Source organism: Electrophorus electricus, chromosome 3 (assembly GCF_013358815.1).
Source record: "Electrophorus electricus isolate fEleEle1 chromosome 3, fEleEle1.pri, whole genome shotgun sequence".
NCBI classification, from domain to species: domain Eukaryota; kingdom Metazoa; phylum Chordata; class Actinopteri; order Gymnotiformes; family Gymnotidae; genus Electrophorus; species Electrophorus electricus.
In genome coordinates this window covers 15540261-15560563 of record NC_049537.1, presented here as the reverse complement: position 1 = coordinate 15560563, position 20303 = coordinate 15540261, and the positions used below count along the sequence as shown (strand labels likewise).

The 20303-nt window shown below is 41.6% G+C and overlaps 1 protein-coding gene across 2 annotated transcripts in view; it reads right to left on the bottom strand.

The window, feature by feature from the left end:
* LOC113574227 (contactin-4) overlaps nucleotides 1–14320 on the bottom strand; it is a 30580-nt gene extending 16260 nt beyond the window's left edge. Inside the window, exons 1-11 of one of the 2 annotated variants that reach the window (XM_035524431.1) lie at nucleotides 14218–14320; nucleotides 14149–14157; nucleotides 11323–11449; nucleotides 9648–9823; nucleotides 8504–8599; nucleotides 3694–3897; nucleotides 3240–3342; nucleotides 2415–2599; nucleotides 1605–1747; nucleotides 973–1102; nucleotides 690–840 (exon numbers count right to left, since the gene is read on the bottom strand). In XM_035524431.1, the coding sequence (XP_035380324.1) occupies nucleotides 690–840; nucleotides 973–1102; nucleotides 1605–1747; nucleotides 2415–2599; nucleotides 3240–3342; nucleotides 3694–3897; nucleotides 8504–8599; nucleotides 9648–9823; nucleotides 11323–11449; nucleotides 14149–14157; nucleotides 14218–14278 (1385 nt within the window). In that variant the 5' untranslated portion in view covers nucleotides 14279–14320. The remainder of the gene's footprint in view (nucleotides 1–689; nucleotides 841–972; nucleotides 1103–1604; nucleotides 1748–2414; nucleotides 2600–3239; nucleotides 3343–3693; nucleotides 3898–8503; nucleotides 8600–9647; nucleotides 9824–11322; nucleotides 11450–14148; nucleotides 14158–14217) is intronic. The other variant, XM_035524430.1, reaches the window with a different exon arrangement.
* Nucleotides 14321–20303: the final 5983 nt, after the last annotated feature.

Here is a 20303-nt window from a genome sequence, read left to right as displayed (position 1 = left end):
TCTCTCTCTCTCTCTCTCTCTCTTTCTCTTTCTCTCTCTCTCTCCACACATCTCTTCATTTTTCTCTCTCCCCCTCAAATCCAATAATCACTCTGGTCTTCTGGGGCTCCTAGACAGCGTCAGTGAGTTATGGTCATGCGTGTTCCCGCTGGTCCAGATGGACTGCTGCAGCCCTCCCTTCATCCCCATCCATTACGGGAGATCATGTGCTCCCCTCTCCTGCCACCTGTTCTGACATGGCCATGTCTCGCCACGTCTGCCCCATGGAAAGCCCATAGGCGAGAGGCCAGGCCAGAATCGAATTCATTAGCTGAGCACGCAGCCTTGTGTGAAAACGCCATCAGGGAAAGGAGAATAATAATAAAACGATGACGCTTCCAAACATGCAACATCTGTGCCTGGACAAGCTGGGTGGAAAATAATAATGATAAAAAAGTGCCACTTTTGTTACACTACAAACTCCATCTTAATTAAAATACCACAAAAATCTCTGGGAAGTTGGAACACCTAACAAGCAAAGAGCCCACAATAGGGTTAAATAAGAAGGATGAGCAACATTAGAAATACACACTGTAAACGGCAGTCAAATAATGATAACAAAAAGACGTGTCAGATTTAAACCCCTAAAGTACTGGTGCCTTGGGTCTTCAGAAAAAGAGGGGGATGGTTACTCGGCAACTGACCCCTACCTCTCGCCATCCTTCAGGAGCTCACCACCCTTCCTCCAGGAGAAAGTGGCCCGGGGTGAGGCATGCGGCCGGCACTCGATCACCACCTCACCACCTCTCTGCACCAGCGTGGACTTCTTCAGTGGGCCCTTGGAGAAGTCTGGGGGAGAGGCTGCAAAACAAGTTTGGCTTTGCTTTTTCTCCTACTACTTTAGAACACAAGTCATAGTCTCATCGCCAAGACTGCTTCAGACACTTGATTGTGTGTGGCCTGAGCCCTCACACCAATGAAAGCATGGCTTACCAACGACTTTGAGCTCGGCACTGGCATAAATGACTCCATACTCATTTTTGGCCAAACACTGATACATTCCGGAATCCTCCAGGTTGACTCTGGACACCGTTAACTTGCTACCGTCAACATGGATTCTATCCTGTGGACAAAACGGCACCATCGACAGCATCGGCAGTTGTACTTTCCATATGCAGCATTTTATGCACCATACTGTTCTAATAATATCTTAAAATACACCAATATTCCACCTAAGGCAAGTGTATTTCACACATTATTGTATTTGTTGCATTGTGCTCTGAATAACATCATAAATAATTTTCATGCAGCTCCCCTCATACGTCTACAGACTACATGACTTACTACCAATAACTTTCAAAGTCCGCCCCTCACACCATTACAGGTCAAGTGAAGACTACTACTGGTCAACTGCCTATTATGGATTTTATTCTAGTGATAAACAGAATAGCGCCACAGTAAAATGTTCAATTGCCTTTTCCCTAAGATGTTCAAATATTACGTTGTTGAGAATATTTAACTATACAGATTCATAGTTAAATATCAAATTTAGCAAAAGAAATTGGAATCTTTTCCTCGTGCTGTGACAATAAAGAACCAATAAAGGATAGCTTTTGCCTTTTTACCTTTGAGACCAAGGCCTGCCCATTCTTAAGCCATATGTACACAGGCTGTGATTTACTGCTGGTCCTGCACTCCCAGTGGAGATCAGCCTCCATAGCCATATATGCATCCCGCAGCGTCTGAGCCCAATGGAGGTGCTCCACATCTGCAGGGGAGGTCATTGTTGGGGGGGGGGGGGGGGGGGGGGCACAAATTCCTCTTAGACACCACATTCTCCAAGCTAAAATGCCAAACAAGCCTCTCTCTCACTTGTAATCCTTTTGTTGATTCCCCCGTCCCTACCCTCCAGCACTCCACCCCCGTTGTCAGGACATACTAAACATACATGTTAGCCCTTTATAAACCACCAAACAGTGTGGTTAATTGGTACACATTAATTCCAGATTATCCTTCCCTTCATAGTGCCCTTGCTTAGTGTGAGCAAAATTGTTTTTTACTGCTGACCTCACGACTCATGCTGCAGCCATTTTAATTAATCTGCCTCTGCTGACTGACAATAAGATGGATTCATCCATAGGTTGAGTGTTATTCAGTACTTGTTACCATGTTGTCCAGTCTCTTGCACACAATTAAAATTTCTCCTATTGATTTTTCTGCTACAAATGTTACAAACCAATAAGACATCATATTAAATAGACAAGATCTTGGAAATTAAATAGATAACATTTTGTAACAAGGATTTTGTAACAGCTTTGTAACTGATCCAAAGCATTTAGACATAGTCTACCAAATAAAGAAATTTAATTTGCTGCCTTCATTAATTAACAATGGGCCTTTATTTGTATTATGAACTGTTTGCAAGATACTGTTACCTTTAAATATGAGGTGTCCTTTTGCAACACTACGTCCTCTGGAATTCTCTGCCAGACATTCATAAAAGCCGGCATCCTCTGGCCGGAAATAAGGGATCTCCAAGACTCCATTGGAGTGATTGATTTTTATCTTTCCAGGAAAGGGGCTTCCATCTGCTCTTCTCCAAGAGATGGTAGGCACTGGACTGTCCGATCATACCAGGTCACGTTAGCATTGGGGCTAATGTTTCACCCCTATCAATGCCTATCAAGCACCTATTGAATAGCTAACAGCAAGCTTTCAGAAATCTAGAATATAAAAGCTAATCGAGAGTTCTTTTCTCCACTCCAGTATAAATGCACTGCTGTTTTGCACTTGTTATGCCACTTTTTTATTACTTTTGTATGTATTCAACAATGGTACATACCTTTACATTACAATATGAGAGGTAAATCAGAGAAGCAGTTTTTCTAGCTTTAAAAGATGCCCCCATGTTTTGACCTACATGGAAAACTTCTGAAACTGCCTCGCAGCCATTCCCAGAGCTCTCAAAACCCCAAAGGCATCCTAAAGCCTCACTGTTCCCTGACACATTACTGGTAAACAATGAGAGGTCCCCACCTCCCAACCCAACCCCTTGAATTGCACATTACCACTGTTTTTTTAATGATGAATGTCCTACTCTCTCCCCAGCTGAATTTTCAGGCGATTAAAGGGGGCTGTATTTTCCTGAGGTGATCCTATTAAATAAAGGACTAAGATATACTGAGTGGTAAGTGTGGCGATACCTCGCTGGCTACAGAGCTCTGTGGGGGCAAGATAATGCAAGCCAAGCAGAGACCTACTTTCCTAAAGCGAAGCACTCCAGCCTAACTGATGATCCTTTGGTGACATGGAGTATCTCTTCAAACTGGACTTCGATCTTTGGCTCATACTCCCCCATCACAGCTGTGAGGGTGGAAAATCAGGGAATTTAAAATGACTAAACATTTCATTTTAGTCAATTAGACCAATGCAGTTATATAGACAGAACAATGTGTGAAAGTGTGTGAGAAAGGATGTGCATGCATGTGTATGTGTGTCTCCATCCCACCAGAATATGTAACTATCATTTGCCACGAATATCTATACACAAACATGCAAATGCACGCAACCATGAACAGGCTGACGCCACAGCACAGAGTGGCGATTTAACAAATATCGACCCGTTCAAGCCATCTGATTTGCATCTGCCAGTGCTTGCACTGTCAGGGACAGGACATAGTGGGACAGGCAGCTCAGCTTCCAGGGAGCCCTCACCGTCCCGCCGGAGCACCACTGGCGTTGGTGAACTGTACACCGTGGCATTGCTCATCACGTTCTTCACCACGCAGGTGTAGTTTCCCACGTCAGATGCCTCCACCTTAGCAATGTATAGGTTCCCTGTTCTCTGAGACACGAAGCGCCGATTGTCCTGGACAAGTATGCTAGGACGTCCATTGTAGGTCCACGAATATCTGATTTCTGGCAAAAAAGGGAAGTAACCACAAAATGTTTTTATATTTCCTGTCTTAGTGATCCCATTCAGCTACAGTTATATTGAGAATGGCACTCTGTTCTGTTTACCCTGTAGGTGTTCCATGTTTTAATGTTCGAGTGATAATTGTGTTTCAATATGTTTGAATTTGTTGCTACACTTAAAATAAAAAAAAGGTCAAAGGGCATTCAAAGGGTTTGCTGAGCCACATAATAAGATAATAAGATAAGCAATAAATATTTGAAAAGCACAAAACATTTTTGCTATTATTATTTATTGTATTCATATGCAAATAAATACATAGTGCCATGATAAATATCTTATAATTCCTTGTATAATTCCTAGGACTTTTATAGAGTGCTATGTTTTTTCACTATACAGTATGTATTTCTGTATTTGTAGATTACAAGGATAATTACAGTAACTATGTGTAACACATAGTAATGGGGTCAAATGCATGTTTAATTAAAATGCATTTATACTGGAATCATTTTAATTAAACCTATAGTTAAAGGCTGTTTACGCATAAGGACGTCTGTATCCTTACTTCATATTAGTCAAAGTGTTCACCTTTAGAGTATGTTCACACCGAATCACTTTCGATTCATTGGTGGGGCCTTTTTTTTTCAAATTACGCTGACTCTCATTAAAAACTTTCCAGACCCAATTTTTCCATGTTTCAGATGTTTATGAAGTGACGTACAGATTGCAGGAAAACGGAGCCCTAATAATAAGATATGCTGTGAAGTGTTATAAAATAAAGTTTGTTAAACATTTCATATGGGTTTTTTTAGATGTTTTTTTTATATCATTCACTCAAAGTCAGATGGGATATCCTTAAAAATACAGAGGAAACTATTTCAAATCAAGTCACAAACTAATATTAATATGAAGACTGTGCTAGTGCAATTCAACAGTCTGGGAATGGTTACACAACAAGTCTACTTTACGATAAAGACATTTATTTAAGCAAAATATTTAATAAAAAGGCTATTGCTTTATTTCTTATAAAAATAAATGTTTTAAGTTATTCTTTACCTAAGCAATGCCTGAGGCTCATCAGCCCTTACTGTGAGGGGAGCCCTACAGGCTAAAGCTATCAAAGCTTTAGCCTGGATTTGACTAGATCAGGATCTAGGGCCTAGCACTTCTCCACAAATGACAACCTACAAGTATGCACTGGTGGAAGATACGGTAGAGTGCAGGAAAAAGCCCGCAGCAGTTCCATGCATTTACATCGCGCCGCAGGAAATAAACACACTATCGTGACATCACGAGCAGTCATAAGTCAAACACTATGCTAAAATCCACTAAAAACCATTGTGCTAAACATAGCAAGGGGCATTTCTTACATTATTGCCTACCTAGAACCAACACAGAGCTCGCAGTGCTAATGCTCTGTCTAATGGTAATGTAATGATAGGCCAGATAGTGGTGGCACATTTATCCACTGCAGCTATCACATTAGAATATCAAATCCCAGAGCGCATGTATTAACAATGTTCACAGTCCCAGTAAAGAACCGTGTGCTACCAGCTGCTAAGAACATTACATTGAGTAGTGTAGCATTACTATATGCGCAGAGCATGTCCAAAACACAGAATGCCATTTCCACACTGTGCAATCACTTTCTATGTGCAAATGTGGTGGGGCGAAGCGGGATGTAATTATAAATAGGCAGGTATGGTGATTAATATGTTCTCAGCCAATCATATTGCTCATCTCAGGCTTTGTAAAACACCTGCACTAAGCCTAATCAGAGAAACTGAGAGGTCAAAGCAGCGGCAAGAAAACTTCAACAAAGTGGAGACAGAGTTGCTCAAGTTTCAAGCCCGACACAAGCAAATATTTATAACTACAATAATGTATTCCATTACTGCCTTAAACCACAGCATGGTAGAATATTTCACCAGAAATTAGTAGTCATAGCTGAGTGTGTGCTGTGTGCAGAGCTCTGAAAATGTCATGAAGCATCAGGTTTGAGTATTCTGAGGGTCACACCCTCCCTTACCCCATCAGGTAAATGTGGAATTAGTTAAGGTACATTAACCATAAACATTCAATTAATTAGGATGTTGAGCGATATCACAAAGGATACCAATTCTATAACTGTTAGTAATCATTTTCCTTGATTTCCACAGTGCCATAACTATGATTGTCAAGGTCATTATTCCTTGGCTCACTGTAATTGCCATGCAATTGTCACACGTTGTGTTCATGCCTAGTGTAGGGAAGCTTCATCAACAAACAGATTGTGCCAGATTTTAGATGCTGCGTTGAAGACAGACGCCACCAAAAGATGTCTCACCACAGCACCTTGATTCTTCATGGAAAAAAACAACATAGTAACGTTAGTTCATGCTATCTCATTTACATGGCGCTTCCATTTCCTTGCACACTTCTCATTGAAGAAAGGCGTGAAAATGTGTTTTTCGCATGGCCATGAAAATACCAGTATGTGGGACGCAGTGAGAGTCTTTGTGTGCCCGTGTAAATAGGGCCCTAACTGCCAAATTGGATCTGCTGCTGTATATTGTTGATGTTTCATCAGCCTACTCAGGTTCAAGTGGAACAGCACCTATAACATGTAGAAAGTGAACTGGCCTGTAATTCGGTGCTCCTCATTTGTCGGCTCTTTTTTGTTGCATCTGTCTGGTGACAAAAAGGGCTTTGATGCTTGGGCAAAGCCTTGGAGATGGCTCGGGGTGCCACTGGTCCTGACGGCCTTTTTGTCACTTCATTCATTAACAAGCAGAGGAGGGGTGGGTTTTGCTGCCATCGGCATTGGATTAGTGGGTCGCTTAGTAACGGGCAGGGGAAGGCACTGCGAGATCAGGATGTGGCTCCTTGAGGGTTGGCCTAAGATGAATAGCATAGAGCAGCTCAAAGCTGTGGACTCTTTCGTGACCCCCAGTGCCTGGACGAGAGAGGAGCCTTGATCGGTTCTTGAAGGAAAGAGACGTTGGATTCAAAGTGTTACAGGGTGGGTGTGGGGGGCCTGCCATGGAAGCCACTGCTCGAGGCTTGTCTCGTTGGAGCCGAGCCCTCCGGCTCAGTTCAAATCCTCAACTCCTACTGTAGACAGGGGGGATTTCATACTAATATTCTAGATACTGTGGTGATATTTAGGATTTGCATAAGTAGATACAGGGACAGGAGTGAGGGGATATGGGGTTGGGGGCAGCAACGTGTGCGGAAAGCACTGCCAGACCGCATTGCTTTCCAGACCTGTCATGCAGTTGTTGTGGCAAACTTAAATGGACAATACATTCATTTGCATTAATATTACAGTAGTAAAGTGTCAAATTGCGAAGCAGATAAGTCAGGGCAGGCTTTATTCCACACGAAGAAGTCAGTGTATAGGGGGAGCCTATGGAACGCCTGTGGTTTCTAGGAGACATGCATTTCCACACACCTGTCAAAACCTTAAAATCCAGCAGAGCCCAGCCACAGCATGGAGCCAGTTATCAGGACAGCATATCCATATGAAAGAACTCAAGGGTTATGGAAATGCGGCAAACAGTTAAAAGAGTGAGCCGGGGTTTTTTGGGGGGGTTGGCGTTCGGTTGAGCTTGCATGGTGGGGCAAAGGCAAAGGCGTTTAATGCCATCAATCTGGGTGGAAAGCGCAGCAGAGTGGCCGAACACCGATGTGGTGGCGTGAAATGATGTGTGTGTGCACTAATCAGCTGCAAACAGGCACAGCTGACACTCGCAGTCCTGAAGAGGGATATGGGCGCTCATGGCTCTACACAGCCTGCCAAGTGCCTTTATTAGCCACCAGTATAAGGCTGTGGTTTAAGAAAATAACCTTTCCAAATGACCGCCAGGGCATGAGTGGCATTAAAAAAGGGGAGGATTGGGGTGGGAGCTAAATGGCACGAGGTGGGTGCATGAATACCTGCACTGGTGAAGCTGAAGAGCAAGCCATCGCATTCTGCTGAAATAAAAGCTTGAATGTTTTAAAATATGCAGTTGTGGAAGATAGACCCTAAATTCCCCTTTTCAGAAAGCTTTGGTATAGAGAAGAGACGCTGTTTGCTGCAAGCAACAGATGATTGGGGTTTACAGGTTTTCAGGATTTCAGTTTGTACCTCTGAGCGTGTTTATTAACAATAAACCATTAAAGAGTTAAAGAGTATGTACTAAAGATATGGTATGCATTGTTACTAGACTAGGAGCACTCAAATCCAGTCCTTGAGGGCCAGAGTCCAGCACCATGATTTCCCTGTTCAAAGACTGTGCTGGACTTTGACCTCATAGGAGTGTGTCATCTCTGCATTACACTGTTTATACATATCTAATTTAACACATGGAGCACCACAGCTTGACTATGTTTCCTAAGGTTCATAAGTAATGGAAACATAACCTCAAGTCAGGATTAAAGTTCAAGTGCTACAGCTGTTCATTGGCACCACCTGCTGGACCAAAACCTTTGTGGGGTAGCTTTAAGGAAAACAAAGGTTGTGTAAAATAATAATGATCTCTTATGCTTTCCAAGTACAGGGTGGTGTAACATGAATAGACCTGCATTCTCTTTTTTAATAAAAAAAAAAAAAGACAAAAAGGGTCCGAGAGCAATTAAGCATTATACCTCCAGAATGGGGGGGCGGCCCGCACAGCAGCACCACAGCCTGCCCTTCCCTCACCGAGACTGGGCTTCTGGCCTTGCTGCTGAAATTCTGCAGATCTGAACACAGCACAGACAACAGGTGCGCCATTACTTTTCATTACAGGCAGCAACATCCCACAGATGGGTAATAGACAGCTCAGAGGACAAGGACCTTTAGAAATACCACTGTAACCCACAGAGGTCATGCAAATATCAATGACACTATGGACATCACTCAACCAATAAAAAAAAAAAAAAATTAATTGAGCATTTTTATTACCTTACCTCCAGAATGTCAAACCCTGTACCTACCATATCTGATATAACAAAAGCAGGCACACCTATGTTGGAGTGATAAATTATATAGGCACCAAATTAACTTCACACCAATTAACAGGTCCAGTATATTAACAGACCTCATTATAATGTCAAAGTGGAATGATGTATATATTAATTTATGGTGGCAGGGGGAACGAACATGTCCTTTCGGCAAAATGGCTCGTATGCACTTATAAATGCATTTATTTATTAAAAAAAACAAAAAAACAATTAATACAGTGACCCCTCTAAGGGTTTGTGTCTTGCCTAAAGAAAACAGTACCCATTAATAATTAATAATAAGCTTCCAGTGCCATCACACTTAAGTGTGTTTGGTTGTTAAATTTCAATTAACATTATATTTATTTATACAGTGTATACCGACTAAGTGGACTCTGATTTACACTTTTCCCATGACAGGGTAGCTGTTCAGAGCATGTTATTAAATGCCAATTGTTAAGAAGAAACAGACACATTCTAAAAAAAATTATCTATATATACATCATTAAATTGTCATGGGACAGCATGTAAACTTATCTCAAGCAGACATTAAAAGTTTTTTGTGTCCCTGAACCAACCAATCAAGTTGTTGAACACAGTTCACAATCAGAAATAGTTGATCCCAGGATTAGCTCAGATTTTACAACAAGTTAAACACATTGTAAATATTTTATAATTGTGTAGAGGCAGTTCAGCTCCTGTCAAATGTTCTGCTGATCCTGATCGGATCAGTCAAGAACATCTCTGCTAGAAGGGATTTCAGTATTGCAGGAGCACCAGTGGAATTTGAAGTCTGAGCTCTACTCACAAGCAAACTCCACTTTGGCCTCACGGCTGAGGATGGTTCCAAAGGCATTAGTGGCATTGCACTGGTAAGTGCCACCGTGTTTCAATGCCTGTGGGTTATTGATCAAAAGGCTGCCTTCGACCAGGCTGTAGTTCGAATCCGTGTCAATATCAAGATCTCTTCCATTGAATTTCCACCTGCAGATGAAGGGACATTGGTTTTGCAAGTTTGTTTCTATTTCTTTCACAAAGCAATTCAATAATTGTGCTTGCAACTTTTAAATGTTCATTTTATTTTAATTACATTTTTTTTTATTTAATATTTTGTGTGTCAGGTAACCTAAAGCCCACGGACCTGAATGTGTTTTTCTTTCAAATTAGGTTTCTTTCTCTTCTGGGCACACAATTTACATATTTATTGTCTTAAGAATACAGTTCCAAAGTCCAGTAAATAACTCCTTTATTTCACCAGATGTTCCCCTATTCTGATGTACAATGTGTGATCCAATGTCTGGTAAAGTTTCCACAAGTTTTAGCTGTGTTGATCAATGTAGCCTGTATTGGGTTGGCTTATCTTATACTGAAAATCCTTATTGGACTTCATACCACGGTTGTATGATTCCAGTTCTCTCTGCTTGCATCACTATATTGAAGATAACACTTTATTAATCCCCATGTCATGCTCCAGCCAATAGCCAGCCAGCCCCCTCAACCCACACACACCTATCACAACACCCATCCACTGCTCCCAATCACCAGTTTATTAGTTACTGCCTTCACCTGTGCCTCATTACCTTTTCATTATTATTCCCGCAGGTTGCAGAGTCCAGCGCTTTGCGCTGAGGTCTTGAACCCTCCATTATGGACCCGCCTACTCCTGCACGCTACTGGTGTAGCTACTGTTTTTCAACATTTATTTGTTTATCTCCTTTGTTTCTACTTAGAGCTGCTTTGTTTTCTTTGTGTCTTTCTTTAATAAACACCCCGAGTGCCGTCTCTCGCACCTCACTCCTGACTAAGATGTGACACCCCAAAGGGAAATTAGCTCTGCTCAAGCAGCATGCATACTGAGTCTGTGACAGAGGGCTGTCAGTCAAGCGTGCTCATTGGAATATTAGGACCAGACCATTATCAGCCTGTTTGGCTAGTTTATGAGCAGTGTTGTATCATATTGCATAGTTATGTTTTATAATTGAAAATTTCCTGCATGTTTATTATAACTCTCTAGTTTAGTACCATACAAACACTGTTAACATTTTAATATGTTCTGTGGGTCTTTAAATACATGTGTATGATTTTTTTGTTTTTGTATTTACAATCAAGTGATAGTTTAATTTATGGGTGCTTTGCATTCTGTGTTTACACCATTAATGTCCCTGCACCAACACTAATTAATCAACAATAGCAAAATATATATATATATTTTTTTTTTTTCATGTGTTGTTGGTCACTTATTTAATGCAGGTTAGAGGTAGCAGAGAGAAAACTGAGGTCATGGGTCACTAAGGGCCCAAAGTATGCATTCGAGGCTTAAAGCAAGCATAAGGACAGTTAATCTTTTTCAACCTTCTCTCACTTAAGATAAATTTCTACCAATTGCCTGTCAGTGAATACCACTGCATCAACACAGGGAACCTGATCCTAGGTCAATGTGCTTCCTGTGAGATCCCTGAAAAAATTTGAGATGACGTGCTTACCTATAATGTGGCTTCGGGTTCCCCTTGGCTTTACAGTTGATGAATATCTTGCTGTCATCGCCACTTAGTGGGAAAACGCCGTCGCTGGGCTCTTGGGTGAACACAGGGCCATGGCGGATTATCCTCTCTGTGAGGAAACACAAAACCAGAGCAAGAATAGCCAGGCGTGCTTGTGCCCGATGGCAACACATCGCCATGGGGAGCGCTTGGCCTTGCCAGCATCTTCCAATGCTCGCAGACTCATTAAGAAGTCTGCATATGCGGCAATGCCAGAAGGGAGCCACTTTAATTCCTGTCCACCACTCCACCCCAACCTGCCCCTAGCTGTATACTCTAGCACCATATCTACATGACATCCTCCTTTCTGGCGGCCTTGATGCACACATGGCACCACAAACCGCTCCACCATTTTAGTTGGTTGCTGCCAAGACACAGATCCATGTCCCTAATTGCCCCGTGTTGGGGTAATTACTCCAGCAAAATATATAATTTCCTTAATGGCTCAGCAACTTCACAGAGTATTTGATGTCACTTGACATGGGAAAGGGGCTGTTCGTACACGAGTCAAAGTAATCAAACTTTTCAAGCAACGTTCAGCTGCATGTGCTGATGTGTCCATCGAAAACTGGCTGCTTCGTCCCAGAGCTGAAAAGCGATTCAAACGTAAATACGCACGCACACGAGCTTATGCTAATGCAGAAGCTTTTTGTACATATGGACCCGCTCTCACACCAGAGTTCACTGTACATACATTCATTTTTGCCTGCTCAAGCTGGACAGGAGCCATTTCCTGTGCAGTGTTTTTCGCCTCCCTTTCTGATTATCCCTCGTTCTAGTCTTGGCATGAATCACATCCTCTTTCTCTTTGAGCGGAACGTATGTTTTTTACAGGTCCCTAACCTTGACAAGGACAAAACGAAGTGCTCCCTCCCACATTTCACTAATGGAAATTGCCAGGCCTGTTTGCCTGGGGTTGGGGCCTCATGTCTCTTTGCTCAACGAAAGGCACTGGCAACAACACCCTACCCCCATCCCCCAATTTTTATGTGTCCTTTATAAACAAGAGGAAATTGACGATCCATTTAAAGATCATCGTGGGTGATGCCACTTTCTTGCATGCGACAGGACCCAGGGGAGGAATGCTGCAATTGCAACTTCCTCTAAAAATGCAGCAGACGTGAAGTTGTATGCCAAAGAAGTAGATTAAAGGAAGAGACTGACACCAGGGCTTGGCAGAGGACAAAGGTGCATCATTGCTCACCGCAAGACACATTTATGCATTAGTCAGGCTGTGGTTCACCCAGTACAGATGGAAATACCCCTGACATAAGGCTATTTACTTCCTTAACTTCACACTCACTGTAAATCCAGCCTGAATCAAAAGGACAGAAGTTGTCACTGTCCGATCACTTACTTTCTGCAGTTCATGCACATGACTACAACTTGAATAACTAGGAATCTAGGCCTCGTGTTAAATTAAATATTATCAATATCTATTTTTAAGGGACTAGTCTAATTCACTGTGTGTTACACAGACAATAAAGAAAAATCTATTGTATATTTGGTCAATGCACATTTAGCAATTAGTTAATTGCTTAGTTATTCTATCTGTGCTATTATACTAGGCATAATTTAATGTTTGACCTACAATAGCTACATTCTTAGAGCTATTTTACGCTATACAGTACCGTTATTATCCACTGTTATTCTACCCTCCATTTAAAACTCCTAATGAAAAATAGATCTAATCCAGGGATCAATTCCAATGAATTCCTAGAATGTCTGGTGATATTTTCAGATTGATCAGCTTAAATCATCAAGCCTTTAAAGTGCACATCACTAGAATTGTCAGCGCTTCAGAATTGGATTTGATGGATTTGATAACTAGACAAGGACTTCTATATTTCTGTCTATTCCACACAGCTGTTATCCACGCTCCTAAAATGGCAAAAATCTTACTAATTGTGTGTTAACGTGTAACTGTAAGAAACTGTAAAAAAAAAAAAAAAAAAAAAAAAAAAGGATCGTGCCAAGGACCAGGAGCTCAGTGTCTTTCCTTCCGCCTGGTTACAGCACCGGGAGCAACGTCCCTCGCGGGGTTTTATCCCTGTTTACTAAACACACTGCCGCAGCATCTGGCTGGGTGATCAAAGGCAGACACCTGTGGCTCGACAACCCGAGCGTCTCCTGCGTCCTGCTCCATGTGATGTGACGACCGCAACCACCTCGCCGGTGGCACTGAGGGGTGTGCAGCTGATGGGGCTTAAATGGGGCACCTGTTGCTCCCAGACTGTACGACCCCTCGCAGCATCAAAGGAGAGCAGCAAGGGTTCTGAATGCCAGGAGCTTTGTACCGGAAACAAGCACTTGCAGGGGGCGCCAGGGTTAAGTTACAGGCAACCTGCTGATCACACTATGCTAGAACAGAAGAAAGTGAGCGTGAGACAGAGAGAATGTTGGCTTTTTGGTGGTGTTTGTTTGTGTAAATAATGCAGGGCGTGTTTGTTAGCACTAGAGTATAGCTCTGCTCTGCACTTGGCTCAAGCAGGCAAAATGTTTCAGAGACGCCCTCCTTTCCTACACCATTGCAGTCCCAGATTGCTTTACTCCTAGAACTGTGTTCATACAACAGTCCTACAAAAGGTAAATTAATCTCCAATGCTAGACCACTAAGTATTACTTATAAATAAAAAGAACATATTTTTGAAAATTTTTGAGGAGTTATTCCAAGAAGGCATTTTTAAAAATGAGGCCTACTGGGGCGACAATAGGAACATGTTTGAAGAATGAATGAGAAAGTAGATGAGACATAGTGGAATAAAGCACCTTCCTCCCCTGAAGTGGGAGCCATGCAGATCAGGTGGGGTATCAAAGGGTGTTCGAGGGACATCATACCTGCGAGGTGGCACTTGAGTGACAGCAGGATTAAAAGTTCCCATGGCAACAAGATCTTCATCTTCCGAGGTCACAGTTTCAGTTTTATTCCCATCCAACTGCCAGAGACGCTGCGTTCTTATGCAGGAAACAGCTGTAGGAGTGGGAGAGACAGAGAAAGCAGAGAGACAGAGCCAAAGAGAGAAAAGAAGACAGAGCCAAAGAGAGAAAGAAGACGGAGTTTGTTTAGAGAAAGGTGGTGGAGTGTGTGGGTACAATAGCACCCCCACCCCACACACACACACACCTAAAGTGCGCACAGGAAAACCAGATAGACATTAATAATTCATCCATCCAAATAGGTGAGGCTGAATCTCATGCCTTCGGACTCGCAGCTGATTCACCACAGCCGATGTTTAGTGCACACTGGCTGCTGTGCTATTCTCCTGAGAAGGAGAGAGGCAGAAAGAGAAGCCTGCCGAAGCTTGCAGCTGCAGCATCTCAGCACCCAGGACGCCACCACAGGCAACATTTGGATGGTGCGAAAACTCTCGGCCTCCGCACCCAAACCGTGCACAGTGGTTCACTTCACCCAGCGTGTTTCTGAAGAGCATTCCAAATGGGAGGCAGCACACACTGACATAGATGGAGAATGTGAAACTAGAAGGACATGTATGGAGTCTGATTCCCATGGAAGCAGTGATTGCATCCACCTGTGAGAAATCGCAGTACACTTCAAAGTGCATCAGATGTGCACTCAGTCCGCTTTAATTTCTGACTGCCATTGCTTTTTTATATTTAAAGTTTAACAAAGGCATAAAAAATGTTCTCCAGTATGTACCTTTTTTTTGCCCACATCTCAGCTTATCTCCTTTCATGTATATCTATAACAGCGCATTTTGGCTGGAGAGGAGTGTAATGTTATCTGTTGTTTAGCACTTTTGTCTATGAATAATATATTCTCTCCCTCTCCACTCCTGTCCCAAATGAACTGTAGATGAGAAGTGGTGAAGAAACAAGTTATCCTTTCATATCACTTCATTCTTGCGGACTGCAGTTTCTTATCGCGAAGTGGGTCTTGGTAAACAATTGCTTCAAATGCACACATTATTGGACTAAGATGATGCCAAATAATTTAATGGTTCACTAAATGTTGAGCAATTAATGCATGCAGACACTTCTGAACATGGGGTTTTCTGTGAGAAATCCACCAGCAGAAATCTGCATTTTGCTGTAATCTCAGTACACATTAAAGATATAATGGAAGTGTTAGTGATATGAAATAAATGTTAGGTCCTAAAATCTGTCAAGAATATATAATGAACTTAACATAATCTAAATCCAATTTAGGCACAGAAGTTTTTGGTGTATAATTTAGTGGCGCAGAACAATGAGACTGACATCCTCTCATATGAACGTTGTCCCATTAATATGTCAAATCTCTGCAATTGTTCCATGGCCTTTTCACTGAGCTTCTCTGAGACTGCATGATCATTGGCCAGGAAATGAAAAGAACTGACCAGGAGAGAAAAATGAGCCCGGATCAAATCAGAGATGGAGGGACAGATTAAATTAGATGAGATTGATCATGTTCCTGTATTATCTTCTCAGAGCACAGAGGGACCACGAGGGCTGACCTTCAAACCCTCCATCACTTCACTCATCTCTATTGATTCACAATCCATTTTTTAACCTTATGCTTTCTTTTTCTTTCTTTCTTTTTTTTTTTTGTTTGTCATTCTGTCCCATTGGGCCACTATGAGTCTCAATCAAGTCTGGGAGTCGATAACTGAATATTTACTTCATGTGCTTAAGAATGGCCCGCAAGTAGCTGAAATGGATGTTTTGTAATGGTGTCAAGTAATGAGACTAGGATGAACATCCATTGACCTGGTGGGAAGTTCTGAGGAACTCTAGCTCAACTTGCAAGGCTTCCTTTAATTACACTTTCCAAACATGGTGCATTTTGGAGAGGCAGCACCAGGAAGTATGAGGATCGCAAGCAAAAACATTTTGTTTTATAGCTTGCTGTATCAATGCAAATGTTCACTCCAAAACAAACCATTTGCAACATGTGCAATAAAAACTAATATGAAAAGGTTCCTTCCACTCATACTGCAAAAGCACATTAGGTCTGCATGTAACCATAACATTCCTTGGACGGCAACAGAGAAGAAGAAATGACTGCCTTCCCATGACCTCTATTCACCAGGCAATGTGGACCTGTTGAGGTTTCAGACAATACTGCTATTCATACACGATACATGTCTGACACTTGACCATACTGTGTTAACATGAAAACAAATATAGCAGTTGGGCTTTACTGTGTTTGTGTACATAGCACCAAAGTGCTGATACAATGCAGGAGTTCAAATGTCACACGGTAACAATGCAACACACCACACATACATCAAGCCAAGAGAGCTTTGATCACACACGCCACCGTTCTTGCATGGTCATCTTCCATGTTGCCTGAGTTTTCAGTTATTGCTAATGTTGTGGAGTTCCCGACTAAAAGCTTGTCTCTGTACCTTTCAGTAGTGTAAACTCCTGGCAACTGCATGCTGTACTGATGGCATTTTGTACTGATGAGCCTTGCACCTAATTCATCCTTGTTTTTCATTCATAAAATTTCGCTATAAATAAAATGCAATAATTTTATAGCAGAGGACAGAACATAGGATCACAGGTAGGTAGGTGCATCATTGGCAGTTCAGTAATCACTGAGACAGGTTTCAGAACCAGATGAAATGGTACTACAGAAACAAGCAGTAATTAATAAAGTAAAGGTGTCCTGCTACAGTACTGCAGAGCTGCCCTCCTGCAAAGATTAACTTTAACTTTAATCGAACACACCTGATCCAGTTAATTAAGGCTTTTAATAGTAGATGAACATTATAGCCAGATGGTATGAAACCAAACCCTAAATGCCCGTAGATCTCCAGGCCACCGTTGGCCACCGTTGCAATAGGGAAAATGCTTGGAAACATGTGATGCAGAGGCACAAACCTTCATGAACTATAATGTCAAAGAGATGTGTATTAACAGGGGCATAAATGAGTGCTAAAATGAGAAACAGGTGGTGATAATTACAGGAAGGAGAGCCAGGGTGGACCCAGATCATGAAACAGCCAATCAGGACTGGAAAGTCCATGTGGAGTGATGACAACAACAGTGCTGAACTCCTGCGCTGTGGTTCTCTCCAGAATTCTGTCAACTTGCTCTTTTTATACCATTCAGTGCTGATATCCGTAACGGAATGCTCACCTCTCGCTAGTCACGTGGTTTGGCTTGCCACATGTAGTGGGAGGCTCTTCGTTTGTAAACACGCCTGCACACACTTGCACCTTGTTTGTCTTTGTGTATTTAAACCCGTGTCATTGGGTGCAGTGTTGTTGCTCATTGTTGATGTAGCGTGTTGTTTGTTTGTTAGTGTCTAAATGTAACATTAGTGAATGTTTGTTTAGCTCATGTTAAAGTTAAAAATCATTAGTATTAAATGTGTCTATGTTCATTGTTTGTGTTACACGTGAGTGCCACTGTAGTCTTTATGTTTTATGTAAATAAATGTTTGTCCATGTCGAGAGATTCTGTGCATCCTGCTCCACGCCCATCAGCACTCGGAACACTCGTTACAATATATCCATGCTGGTCGATGCATAATGACTCTAAAAGCCAAATACACTAAAGGCAGATGCTAAGTGAATCAGCAGAATAGCTGTACTGTTATATCATATACATTTTTAATCAAGACTTCTTTGGAATATGAGGTAACATATTTGTTCCCAAACAGTTCAGAGACCACTCAAGGCACACAAAGTCATACTTCCTCTGTCTCCTCAGTGGGAATGAGGGTTCAAATAAATATAACCTTTTTGTTAAGTTTTAAGCCTGCCTGACTTGCCTGTACCCCTGAAATCGCTGGGTTTTTGCAGTTGGTTAAATCAGCAAATGTATGCATGAAAGGAAACCTGTCAGTTACTGCCTCATATCTGTCACATGGCCTATTAACAGAAAGTTGCTCTATATAACATGCCATTAAAAAATACAGCAGGCATGTCATTTAAAAAGGTTACGGCTCCACATCTCTCACAGGAAAATCATTGCTTTACTCTTGAAGTTTTGGCCTATATCATCTTCTGTATTAAACTAGTGAAGTGTATTGTATTAATCAACCCTCCTACTGAAAAAAGTAACCACCATACAATACGCAAAAAACAAAATGTACTTATATACTACTTTTATGGAATTTGACACATGAACACTACTGACTGAGTAGCTTGTGATCTCCCTCACAGCCACCTTAAATGTTCAGTGAAAGCTAGGCTACAATATGCATTTCATTACAGGCAAATGACATCTCCAATAAGCAATTAACTCCAAAACACTGATAATATAAGGGTGTCTATATTCATAACATCTTACATAAATACTTCATATTGCATTCATGAAGTATTAATGTTTTAAATGTTTACTCAGGCTGCATATATTTTACTATACAATAAAAATCACCATATTATTAGAATATAAAAAAGTGATTAGCTTGCTGATGTCATACAACCCCCTGCCCTGCTGCTCAGGACTTGACTACCCACAATGCCCCAGCCTATTCAGTTATTAGAATGTCCAGAGTACTAATCATCTTCACATGTGTCTAGTTAGTTGCAGTGTATATAAACCTGTTCAGTCCACACCCTTTGTGTGGTATTGCTGATGGTCTGTAAGCATATTGAGTGGTATCTCTGGACTGGTAGTGATGTGTACTCAACCCTGCCTGTTTTTGGATTTTACCTTGTTGGTTTTGCTGCTGTGTTACTTTGAATGTTTTCCACCTATCTGGTTACTTCGTCTGCCCACGTTTACTCCCCTGTTTGTAACCTCCCATTTGTTGTAGTGATTTTTGTAGTGGAATGATTTTAACCATTGCCTGTCTGCTGTTCATGTCTTGGATTTGCACTTACTTCAGTAAACCTATATCGCCTGCCTTGTTGTTTTGTTTTTTTTTACATACATTTCTTGCAGGTAACAGGTGAAATAGATATTTTATGAATGTCTAATAGGTATTGCAAAGACCTACTCCCATTTACATGGATTCCCTTAGATAATTAAATGCCATATATGACTGAGAGTTGCTTTTTAGTTTTGACTGAAAACAGCATAGTGCATTGTGGATTTTAACTTCATGATGATGAGCATCTATATGGATAAACTTGTACTGCAGTATATATTACTGTAGTATAAAAAGGGAATACTTAATAAATTATGTAATCATGTGTTAAGTAGTACTTACATTATAAATATGTAAGGTAGACCCCCACCATGAAAACTTTCAGAAGTATTACAAGGTTGAATAGTGAGTCAACCCTGTAAACTTCTTCTAGGCATACTACCTTGAAAGAAACCAGTATTGGCTTGTAATTCATTTAAAGCTTAAATGGCTCCGTATATACTGCAAAAAGGCACCATCTGTAAAAGTTTGTTGGTGGGTTTACTGTTGAGAAGTCTGGCAGAAGCTTTACAATATATTTCTACAGGATGTCTAACAAGCCCCATATGTCTTCGGTCTTTAATGTCACACCGGTATGATCGATGTTCATTTCTGTTAGGTGCCGTCAGCTATCCACTCTCCCTCCTGAGCAGGGCCAGCTTGTTTTTAGTTCTTGCTTTGCCCACATCCTCTCCTCCAAGCTCTCAGATTCCAAAAGAAGAAGAAAAAGAGTACCCTTCACATCTGTCCATGGCCAGATATGGCATGATAATATGTGTCAAGATGTAGTGCCTGTGTCAAATTATCTCTCTGATAAGACAGCAGTGCTCCGTTTTAATGACGTATGGGCTCCTCGCTTTCCTATGGGAGGGTGTGTTTCTCGGCTATTGTCCAGCAAACGAAAACGTAAAAAGCAGTTGATCACAACCCTTCCATGATTAATTTATATACCAGGGAAAAAATTACAATGGTAATAATTCTTGGGTTCGGTGAACAGCGGTCGCAGGTGGTGGAAATACCGAGTGGGATGAAGTCTGGCTAATGGTGCCTGAAGGGGGTTGCGATCTGTCAGGGATAATCTCCAATAATACTGGGACATGGATAATGTGCAATCCCCCAC